The sequence below is a fragment of the Colletes gigas genome, unplaced genomic scaffold (genome assembly GCF_013123115.1).
Source record: "Colletes gigas isolate AHSC1104 unplaced genomic scaffold, ASM1312311v1 Colletes_gigas_Sc00011, whole genome shotgun sequence".
Taxonomy (NCBI): Eukaryota; Metazoa; Arthropoda; class Insecta; order Hymenoptera; family Colletidae; genus Colletes; species Colletes gigas.
In genome coordinates, this window is record NW_025106640.1 from 9,098,870 (window position 1) to 9,111,084 (window position 12,215).

Genomic DNA, 12,215 nt, shown 5'->3' on the forward strand with positions numbered 1-12,215 from the left:
TTCAACGATACCACGATTGCTGTAAAAGTTGAACAGATATTTCTCTGCGAGTTACCATGGTTCCTAAACCGTAACGCTGCGTCTTATGACCGACCGCGCGTTTACCACCCATATAGCTTTATTCTAATCTAGTACGATCCGTGCCCATTTTAATTACAAGCGTACGCGCGTAGGACTCCGGTTGCAGAACCGTGCGCGATTCGAAACGTTGTAGCAGCTATCCGGGCGTTATGTAAAAGCCGCAACACGGTAACGGTGTCGAGAGTGCAACGCGCTCGCTGTTTTACAGCGTCTCCGAGCGAGCCGGAGGAAAGTGAACGCTCGAGCTTTCGATCCCGGTGCGCGTTTTGTACGATCAGGTGAGCAGCTCGAGCTGCCTAGCGACAACTGGTAATACAGTTGGCGTAAATCGTGCCGTGATACGCCCGGAAAGGCTTACAGACCGACCAGTATTTCTTATCGAACGATTCCTTCAACGTCATCGCGCGTAACCAACGGCTACGACCTGCGATCGTTAGTCATACAAACCGCTAAGGTGCTTAGAAAGCAATAAATTTATCATAATCGCGTTAGAACTCTGCCTGGGACCATGCATGTTACGCCAGACAAGAAACTTTTTTAACGGTTCGGTAATGGAACAAATTGAACTGATGCATCGTCGGTCCGTCGAAGCCATCGCTGGTCGGGAGGGATAGCCCGCGGGCAAGCCTGGGGGCTCAGAGGGATAACGGTACGCGGGCAAGGAAACGCGAACCGAATCGTCGCGGCATAGGACGTCTCGCTTTCTCGGCTGGGAATTCGCGAGACAACGTCCGCGTATAAATAGAATTACTTCTTCCTACGTGGTGTCGGACTCCTCGGCGCTGCTTACGCGACCGTCAATTAAAAAGAAAACCGCGAGATCGTATTAGAAAACAAGGAGCCACGGGTGCCGAAGATGCCGGTAGAACCGGGCGAAAGTTTCGCGATCCGGGATCAAAGGATGCGAGAGCGCGGTTACAGGCGATATTTCTGTTGGATCCGAGCGTTGACCCGCAACCGTTGCCTCTAGTCTACCGTAAAACGACAAACGGGAACAAAGACTCTAGTTTTACGCTCGTTTTGCCTTTCGCGGTTCCTTTCGAGCCGAACGTACACGATCCTTTTTACGCGCCTGACTTTTCGATCGGCTTTTGCACATCGACGCGGACGATTAGAAAATATTAGACGTTGTATCGAAAGAGTCCACAGGTACGTCGAGGCATCGATACGCGAACCTGACATTAATTTCATGGCCGATCGCGTACAATCGATGTTTTGAAAATATCTGGCCCGAGTCGTACGGCAAGAAGACTGATTTACGTACGCGATACGCATACATAAATCTTATTATCTTATCTTCGACTTTGCTTAGCATTTTCTCTTTAGCGGCAACTCACTTTTCCCTAAACATTTTCAACGACACGACGAGCGCGAACTATCCGTACGTAAATTATATTCCCGAACGACAGAGAGGGGGGAGGGAGGTAGCGAAACGTATACGTCGGGGAATCGTGAATGTTGTTTCGCTCGATAAAACTGAAAAATCGTATGATTCTTTAAAAGAAATACAGATAATTCTGTATTTTTGGATACGCGTATTTATAAATTAAACGTACGAAATTATCTAATCGAGAGCCTCGACAGACTCTCGATGTTGTACGAGTGTTGACTTTCCACCGCGGAGCCGTGATTTCGATCGGCCTGATAAAAGCCCCGCGAGACTTTTCCACGAAAAATAGCAACGCGCGATACGACGGAAATTTACCAGGCGCGGTTCTAAACGAAAAGAAGCGGAGTAAAAAAAAGAACGGAAAGAAAGAAAACGACGCGTCGAAAAAATCAATATCGGGCGATGATATCGATTACACGGGGCACATTGTTACAAAGGACTCGTTACGCGCAAGTTTCTATTATCGTCCGGGCGGATTATCTGCGATAAGAGCCGGAGAAATGTTTGTACGGAGCCGATCAATTCGCCATGCTGAAAGTCAAAAGCTGATCGACGAGGTCGTCGCTAATCTCGCGACTGACGTAACGTTTCGGTAAAAACCAGTGAAACGCCCGTGACACCAGACCGCCGGATGCTTTATCTTTCTCTCGTCGTCGAGTACAAGATTTTCCGCGGAGACCAACGCGTCGAGTAGCTCGAAAATGGAGAAAATCACGGGAAAATCGTCGATTAGCTTACCCTCGTGTCCAAAATTTCCATTATCTTCTCCTTAGCGGTTCGCACGTCATCGGGTCGACCCGCGACCTTTATATGCGGATCTGTAAAAGAACGGCGAAACAAATTATGCAACAGCGCGGCAATACGTTGTTATTATTACGAGCAACCGATCGACGGGGCACGAGAGTCGACGAGCGCTCACGGACGAGACGAAAGGCGACTAGGAAACGGTTTTAGTATTCTCCGAGCGCAAACCTCCTCGAACGTCGTTTCTTCCTGGATACGAAACGCTCCAAAGTCGAGGACGATTACTTACGTGTCGTCGTCGGGAAGGTAACCGGTGACCGTCGGCGATCTATCGATTCGAGGATCGTCGTCGCGCAGATCCCAACGCGATAAACCGAACTTTGATTCCGACGGAAATTATCGATCGGCTCAAACTACGCCATATTTAACCTTTTAACCCGGAGATGACGAGATAACTCGTCGTTGGAAAATGCTCGAAACTTTCGAGACGAGTACATTTAATATTCGGTACGTAATTTGTTTAATCGTCGATCGATCATTCCCAATCCAACGCGGTTTACAGAGATTTTCCTGGATTATATCGTGAATACAGAATCCAAGAAGAAAGATCGATTTTTACTTAAAATGATTTATCGAAGAATACATTATCCTTGGAAATCCCCATTGTTTAATAATCTAGATCCTCTTCTGAAACTGTGGATGGGTATTCGCGTAATTAACACTTTGATAGCCGTTACACCATCTTATTTCCGAGGCGCGAGTTGTTTTATCAAAAACAGTATAAATATTCATGTCGTGTTTTACACGGGACATTTAAATACGTTTAAAAAGAATTCCACTCGTTTGCATTTCACGGACGAGCGTTTATTTTTAACTCTCACACTTGAACTATGAAGGAATCGCGTCGGAAATTGGGACCAAATTCAATTTTTTCCTTTACTCGGAAACGAGACGAGAATGTTGGTTCTTCCAGTACTTTGTAAAGTAAAATTGATCATTTTTTTACACTCTACGAATCAAGTTTAGCATAATGACGAACGTTAACGAGTATTAGTCAGGTCCGACCGATAACTAATGGCGTTGCTTCGCGAAAAGGAAGGGAACATTCGAGGAAGGCGAGCTGGAAAACACGACGACACGATGCTACCGGCGTTAAAAAAAGCAGGAAGTCGTGAACGCGATGTCGTAATCGAGAGCTCGTCGAGGGAAAGCCGCGGAAACTCGTCGCCCGATGAAAACCGTGCCTTTCTTAACCGCGTAAACAATTTTGTCGGACCGATGACCGCATCCGCGAACGAGCCACGCCTGTTGTTCGCGTAAACATCGCGGCACGGAATTTTTCGCAAAGATCGATACCAACGGATCCGCCTAAAAATACCGGCCACGGAGAAGAAAAACAGCGCCGGTTGCTAAGAGGAGAAAACTCGGTCCGAATCGAAACGATGACCCAGAAATAGATCGCGCGCGACCTTCGGGAATCTCCGTTCGCTGTAATTAGCTCGCGCTAGATAAACGCCCTATCGATCGCGATCGATAGTTACCCGCTGACGCTTTATCGTCGTAAATATCAAAGGCAGCATCTTCTAGTTCATAATCGTTCGAGTACTTCCGACAATCTGATAAACATTTTTACACAGCGACGGTCTAAACGGTCTCGTTCGGGCAGATAGCGACGCCTGTTTTCGAAACGAAACGCTGTTCCAGATGATACACCATTTCGCGTTGCTCGAGTTATCTCGACGCCCAACGTATCGTGCCCCTATGCAAACGACGATAAAGTCCGTCACGCGTATCGCGAACCAACTTTCGTAACGCCACAATTTCGCCGTGCCTTCGAGGCTACAGGCACCGTTGCCCGAAATCGACTTTGCGTCTGATCTAGCTGTACAAGTTTGTGGAAAAGGGCATTATTCGATGATGATAATAATGGCTGATGGCTGATGGCTGAAACTAGAGATAACTATGGTCTAAATCAGTGGAAACGGACGAATAACGCGTAGGTTTATTCTCCAAAGCGTCGTCGAGCATTTATGAATCACTGATCGCCGACGATCCAAAGATCTCGTCGCGTTATGGCGATCGATTTCTAAAGAAAACGAAAGTGGAAGACTTTTATCGAGGAACAAAGGTACCCTCGGAGGATGACGCGTTTCGCGAAATTTCCATAGTTCCATCGAAATGGATCACAGACGCGGAAACGTCTGGTGGAACTTTCGAGGGAATCGGTCGATTACGGGGCGGGCGAGTCACGGTCGGGAGAATTCATGGTGAAAAAACGGTTGTATAATTTCACGATCGCCGAAAGAAGATACGGATTCGGTTCAGCTCGCGGACGACCTTTTAAGGAGTCGAAAGTAGAATAATTCTATCGTGTAGAGTCACGCGGACGAGTCTACCGTTCGATCGAACTGGAACAGAGGCCCCATCGACCGAACTTATCGAGTCGCTTCGTTTACTAATAATTCTCGTCGAAGATAACGGTTCTCGGCGGAACAACAACAATATTCGCGATTCGCGAATCCAGCGAGAGTGCTCGACGATACGAGTGGCGCGAGCGAAACGAACTCGTGTTTTTCCGATCGGGCGCAACGAGTTTCCTTCGGCGAAGGATTCCGTTCGAGGTGGGACACGCTCGGGGACCTATTTATACCGGGTTACGCGTCTTGTCACGCACAATCGGTCTATTCGGTGGGAGGGCACGGAGGAGGAGGAGGAGGATGGAGGGGGTGGAGGAGGAGGAGAAACGCAACAGCTGTTCGGGTCACGAGGAAGGGATGAATCACCGAAAAGTTTCCACGGCGAGCGGCGGAGGACGCGCGCGTTTCGAGGTTTCCGCGAGCAGAGTTTTCTACGCGGTGCAAACCCGGTCGCGTTTTACTTGGCCGATACGACACGCGCTGCTGCGCCAGACCAAGCATGCGAGTCGTTTCGTAATCACTTTCGATTAATGGGTGCGCTCTAATTAATCCCGCGTTCGCGAACGGCCACCGTCCTCCGTATCGATACGGGGACGACGCGACCACGGGATTCTCGGAGATCGAGGAGACGCGAATGTGCGGGAGAATTTGCGTGGACGAGCCGTAAATAGCCGTCGCGAGGAAAGACGGTAGGTACAACCGACGTCAGCGATCGAGCCAAGGCGACGCAACCCAGGATTGACGTAATCGCCTGCCGTACGTGTGTAACGAGGTTCGGTCGATAAACGATAAACACTCGTCGCGATGTATTCGATCAGAATGTTCCAACGGACCCGATGGCCTGCCAAGGTCGCCCAGAGTCGTCGAACCCCCTCGTCGTGATCGTCTTCCGGGTGGAAGACGCGCGTCTTTCGAAACTTTCCCTCGGATAACACCCGGTTCACCTTTCGACTCGCGAACGCGCCGCGGATCCACCTTCCGATACGCGTCGGGAACTTTGATCTCGACGATCAGTATTGAGTTTACGCGCGCTGTCCAACGACCAACCAGAGCCGCTTACCTTTCTTCGACTTTGCTCCGATCTTCAGCCGGGACGGCCATGTAACGTAGGTGTTCGTTTCCTCCATAACCTGCAACAAGCAAACGACCGTCGTCAGCCGGACATTTCTCGAAAAGAGAACGTTTTTCGTGCGAGCACCGTTGAAAGCTCGACGTTACCACGGTCATCGTTGCCGACGGTTACGTCTCGATCGACCTTCGAGGGTTCCCTGGCGACTCGGTGGAATCGGAAAGGTAGGCAAAACTGAACGTGGGGCGAATCGCTAGGCGGCTTCGGCTTTTTCTCGACACTTTCTTCGCGGTCACGGTTCAAGTATCCTGGCTGGCGGAGAGAAGGCTGGACATGGTGACTGCGATCCCTTCGAACCGCTCGGACCGGGGTAGAAAGAGCTCTCGGTGTATTTACTTTCACTCGACTCTATCGAGACCCGCGGGACATCCCGGTTACCCGTTCACTTCATCGCGTGCTGGCCGGATCGACGATTTTTCCAGCGGGTTTCGCCACGAAAATCCAAGATCCTTTCGCTCGAGACCACCGACCGCCTCTCTCGACGTAACCGGACGCGATCGCGTATTGCGTTTCGCGCGCACTGTTCGCACCTCCGTACTCGACGAACAAAACGGTGTTCACGATGACCGGCGGGGTTCTCTCGGCAGAAACGATCTCTCGAACGACCGGCGACGCGTTTCGTTTTTACCGCGTCGGGATCGCTGGCACGACTGACTGACTAACAGCAGATAATGTAACGGGACGGCTCGGTGAACCGCCTCCCACTCGCCTGGTTGTTACGACTCCGTACGTCTCTGTCTCTCTGCCTCCTGCTTCCACCAACCCGACCGAGGAACCACCGACCGCGCGAATGCCGTCGAATAACCTAGACTCCGACCGACGGAGACAATCTCTCGCTCGTTTCCGCTTCGCCTCGCCTCGCCTCGCTTCGCCTCGCCTCGCCTCGCCTCGCCTCGCCTCGCCTCGCCTCGCCTTGCCTTGCCTTGCCTCGTCTTGCCCCTCCGTCGTCCGACCCGACGCTGCTGAACGATTTAAAGACCCGGACGAACAGGTAGTTCTTTCGCGCGAACCAGCTGTGTGGAACTTCCATTCCCTTTCGGACAGGTGCAGCCCTCCCCTTCCCCCGATTCCACCGATTTAACCCTTTGCGGTCCTCGTCGATTTAAAACCACCACTCGATCGACCAATAAACAAAATACAGACGTATCGTACGCATTGGATTTCTCGTATCTGTTGGTAAATAAATCCATTGGTACCTCCGTGACCCGATGCAAAAGAATTTTCCGAACCGACAATTGTTAGAATCGGGTCGAGGGACAGAAATCTCAGGTCGAAATGCATTCTGCGAGGACGCTACCTGGAACGCTCAGACCATAAATGTCGATCCGATTTGTCGAGGTAAATCCAGAGACCCGAGAGCCATATTTCCGCGTACTCTGTCTATTTCCGAAGTCGTGTTGTTGCAAAAACTCTGGAAACCCGAGACCTCGGTAGAGGAAATTGGACGCGAAACGCAAACTATGGATTCGATAAACGCGCGGAACGGTATATTTGCCCGGCGACAGCGTGAAATCAACGGGTGACCGTACTTTTTCTTCGAAGAAGAATGACTAGCGGCGGGGATTAATAGCTCGTCGATGCTATCGCCGTCAGATAATAAAGTATCATTTTCTTTTTCGATATCTGCGCGAATCTATCTTGCGGCTACTTGCTATCGATCTTCGATACCGATACATTTCCAAAGAAGGCAGATACCAACAACGCGTACACCATCGATCCTATCGCGCGTTTATCAAAAATTAAGAAACAAAGTCTAATAAATAAAGATTCGCGTTTTTCGGGTTTTCCCGTTCGAGCATCGTTTCGCGTTATGATCCCGTTGTCGACCGTGACTAGGAAACGACCGGACCAGGTACCCCATGGACGAAGGTATCGACCAGGATCAACCTTCGACGGTTTTCGTTGCGCTTCCCATCGATCGACGCCGAGGAAACGATCGATTCGGAGATCCGGAAAAGTTGGCAGCGAAGGCTGCGTTGGATAAATCGAGCTCGAGGTCCAGTGACTCTCGCTAAAATTACATGTCGCGTGTAACACGGTATTTCGGGAAGACCACGAACACCGGACCCCGCGGTTCGTTCAAAATATTTCACGAGGGAACCTCGGATCGTTTTGGAAAACGACGCCAAGCGAATTCCTCCCTTGACTCACGAAACACGCGACCCTGGAAAGCCGTCGCCCAAACGAACGTTATAGTCTTCGTAAGAAACCAAGAAATGCACACCGATAATAGAAACAATCTAGGAATCGAACAATGAGAAATCTGAATCTGTATAAAAAGCAAAGCATTTTGAGAATTTAATCTATGTGGTACTTTTGATACGTAAATAAATGCAAGGTAAATGAAAAGGTATTTTGCGTTTATCTTCGAACATACATAACGTACGCGTTGTGCCAACGTACTTTCTCGAAATACGACGATAAAGGTCGAAATACATTATTGTCGAGTCACATGAGCGAATGCGAAACGCGCGTCGCCTTCGGAAATGCGAGGATGAGTTTGCAGTTGTTTTTAAAGTACTTGGAGAGACACTGTTATCGCTAGCGATGGAACTGATGCGATTACGTTTTGATGATCGCGAAGTATGTACATCGAAGCATGGCGCATTCGAATCGCGCAAGACATCGTCTATGCTTCGTTGCGATCAAAGTTTTACCGTTAAACGCACCCAATTCGCTCGAAATTATTAATTCACAAATGTATTCGCGGTTGTAGCTCTTTTCCACGTTTCTGTTCGAATCACGTTTTTGCTATCCTTCAACGTACTCTCCTACAAAATATGATAGTGACGTAATCGTGGAACCTTTGCACGTAATAAATATTGATAAATGTTAATCGGTTAGAATTATTAATTAATCGTTTTAAATAAGCGAGTCGAGTTACAAGTTTAACTTATAAATTACTCAATTTGCAATTATATAAATTAGAAATTTGTGACGTTTCTAAAGAATCAAATGATCCTCGGGTATCGGAATGAAGCGATATGAAATGATATCGATAGAGCCGATTGATTAGCCCCATCGCTAGTTATCTCTCGCGCGTATCTAATTTTCTGTCGAAAAACACTTTCGTGAAACGTGAACCATGGACCATACCTAACAACTGTAAAGGAAATAAACCTCCGTAAATTTGTATAAAATCACGTGACGCTGGTGTGTATCTTGTAAGTGATTTAACGGGTTTGGAGGTTTCATCATATCGCACGAGTTCACGAGACGCGATATTAACGTCTTTCAACCGTAATCGTTTAACAGTGCATTAAAAGTGACGCAGAACAGTCAACAAAGTGTTTATTCCCCTCGACGTTCGAAATTAGTATTAATCGTTGCAAAAACTCGATTGCAGTATTGCTTTACGAAATAGAGAATTTAAATACTTGAATTTTGTAAATTAAGTTTACGTGCCTATATAAGAGGCAATTGTTTACGTGTACTCGTGTTTGTAAGTGACCATTGTTACCAACAATAGTGTTTACGTGTGTCTGTACGCGATTAGAAGCGATATAGAAATCGCGTGTTCCACAAACGTGGAGGATCAGTTTAATTTACAGAAAGTTGAAGTTAGAGCAAGAAAGCAGCCCCGATTTAATAACGAGAAGAGGAGAAAAATGGCGGCGAAAGATGGAGCGGAAAGTTCGGTTTGCCGTGGAAAAAGCAGAGGTTTATTTCGATCCCGTGACTGGTAGAAATATCGTGAGCGAAATGTAAATGAAAAACAGAACGGTTCTTTAATTCGCCAACGACAACGCGTTCCGTATGGAACGCAAATGTTTTTTAACGCGAGTGGGAGAGGCAGGGGGGAACGGGATCGAGCATGTAGCGCCAAGTTGCGAGTAAACCCGGTCTATAAATAATCGAGCCGTGTATTTCCAGGCCCCCTTTTACGCAACGTGTCAACGATAAGGATAAGCGCGAACGTTGCCTTCGAACTCGTTGGCGAACGATCGGTTCGTTGCATTTGTCTACATGTTCTACGACGCGTACTTGTTGCTCGTCGCTACCTCCACGCGGTGGGCCAGAAACCCCGAAAATCTGATAACAATACGAAACACGACTACTCGAAAATCCACGAAATTCTAGTTAACGGTATGTCACGATAGAATTAAAAGCAAACCTGTCGAAAGCCGTGGTCGGGTTTCAGGTTGGAGTTGTGCGTCGCCAGTTACTTTGATCGGAGAGTGAAAAAGAGATATCGCGGGACAACCGTTTTATAGCGAATGCAACGACGTACAGGGCGTTTTCCGAAAGACGGTGAGCTACTAGTGCTCGTTCGATCGAGGGAAATATGCGTAGTCAACAACGCGGATCAGTCCTTTCGAAGTAAACAGGAAGTCTCTATTTCAATAATGCGACTTATCTAACTGCGTCTATCCGCTGCTTACCATGGAAAAACAGAGAATTATTCGATCGTTTTGTCTTTTACTTTGTAAGAGACGTTCTATAATTTGCACTCGCGTATCGTGGCGATAAATATGTAGATGCGGATAGATAACACGCGTTATTAACACCGTGCCGATCGGATTTGCGCGGAATTGGTCCGCATTAATCGATCGACGGCGAAACATTTGTAATTTAATCTTCGATCAACATTGTAATCGCAACATGCCAGCACCAGTTTGTTCGCCGATACATACCGATACACTATTACGTTTCATTCGATAGACGAGCTGTTTTCAGATCTGAAATGTTTCAAAAGTCTCGAACACTTCGATCACCGACGAATATTTTTAAAGTCCCGAAACGTTTTCCAAGCCTTTGGAGCCTCGAATGCATCGACGCTCTTGAAAACATTTAAACTCTTGACAGCCTTGACACTGCTTATTGGTATCGTTAAGATACCGAAGAATTTGCCCGTGTTTATCTTATACAATTAGATTAAAAGCTGCGCGCGAATGGATTTTATTGTCAATAAAATCTTCTTTTTACGTTTACGTAACGTTTCACCGAGATCTTTAACGATTTCAAGGCATTCAAGATTCTCGGGACTTTAGATAGCAACACTTTTGCAAAAGGTCATGAGACGGAGTTTTCGCGCGTCAGTCACGCGAACGAGATTACTGACAGAACTTTTACTCGACGACACATTAAAATTTGTGTAATGAAGTATAAAAGAGGTACCATGGAGCTAAATGGCTGCAATAAGGTTTCTTCGAGCGATTCAGTGCGGGCCTCTCGAGGTTCCGTCCGCGTCGCGACGCCTCGAGTTCGTCAAGGTGCAGCGTGGAGAGCACCGGTAGCACGAAGAGACAAATTATCGTTCGTTCCAGCGGGAGGGGAAATGGCGCAAAAATAGCCTCGTTCGGCATCGCATAATCGTAAAGGTCGCGTTGCTTACCGCGAACGAGGCGGTCGATTTGCAAACGTCGTCGAATCGATGACGTTCGGGCATCGTTTGGAAGACGTTTCGAACGAGCAGCGCGACGCCAGCGTTTTAGAGGCGAGCGTCGCGTACCGTTCGAGCGACGGACTCCGCGATCGTTGACCCCCGCGAATTTCCCTCGCGATATATACCTTTCCTCGATCGAAGGAAACAACGAATTCGAGAAGAACGCGTTTTGCTCGGGGCTTTGCCTATCGTTGCGCCCAACGGGGAATTGCGCAATCTCATTATCCGACCATTAACAAATTAATCGTAAAAACGAGGGTCGCTACGACACCAGTTATCGATGTCGGCGCGTGTTTTCGCCGACGAAGAAAATATCGAACAGCGATACGAGAGTACAGTCGATTCAGCCGCTTTTGTTCGACGGAATTACTCCATGGAATTATCCCTAACCATCTCTAAGAATCAAAGGTTACGAACGGTTTTAAATTCATTCGTTGTCTTTTCTCTAAGATCTAGGTTTAGTTAGTCATTGTATAATAAAACTGGTATTATTAAATTTCATAAAATTAGTATGAACCCGTTTATTACGCGCGTTTGGTAATACGTTAACACGTTCCGTGCCGGACCGATTTTTCGTTGCTTTCCGTTTAGAGCGTTTCAAATTCGACGCGTGCGATTGTAAGATGTTATTCGGATCGAACACGGAACGTGGTGAGAAACAAATGGCGAGAAACTCTCGCGAACAGCAGAGTCGTTCGATTGAATTCACGCGTGGCAACGAGCGGAGGCGAATATTCATTAAACGATACGTTAAACGTGCCAAAAAGGGCGATGAAACGTAACTTACGGTATGAAAAAACTTGTCCGCTGGCTTGGGTGTGTCATTATCACCTGTAAACAAAGAAACATGTACGGTTAGGGTACAACGAACTCCCGTTCCTTCTTTTGACTTCTTTTTTTAACGCGTTTTTCTGTCGGAGGTTACACACGCCTGGACGACGAAACAGTTATTAGAAGTATATTAATTGGCGATGAAATTTGTCTAGAGAACGGAACGGTTTATCGGTCGTATTTACAACGGGTCGCCAAATCACCCGAACGCTCCAACGCGGTCAAACACACAAATAC

At 47.7% G+C, this 12,215-nt stretch overlaps 1 protein-coding gene across 1 annotated transcript in view; it reads right to left on the reverse strand.

The window, feature by feature from the left end:
* Window positions 1–12,215, reverse strand: part of LOC122398226 (protein bicaudal C homolog 1-A-like) — a 37,058-nt gene that overhangs the window by 5,114 nt on the left and 19,729 nt on the right. The window contains exons 9-11 of the mRNA XM_043397923.1: window positions 11,935–11,978; window positions 5,693–5,762; window positions 2,210–2,289 (exon numbers count right to left, since the gene is read on the reverse strand). Of these exons, the coding sequence (XP_043253858.1) occupies window positions 2,210–2,289; window positions 5,693–5,762; window positions 11,935–11,978 (194 nt within the window). The remainder of the gene's footprint in view (window positions 1–2,209; window positions 2,290–5,692; window positions 5,763–11,934; window positions 11,979–12,215) is intronic.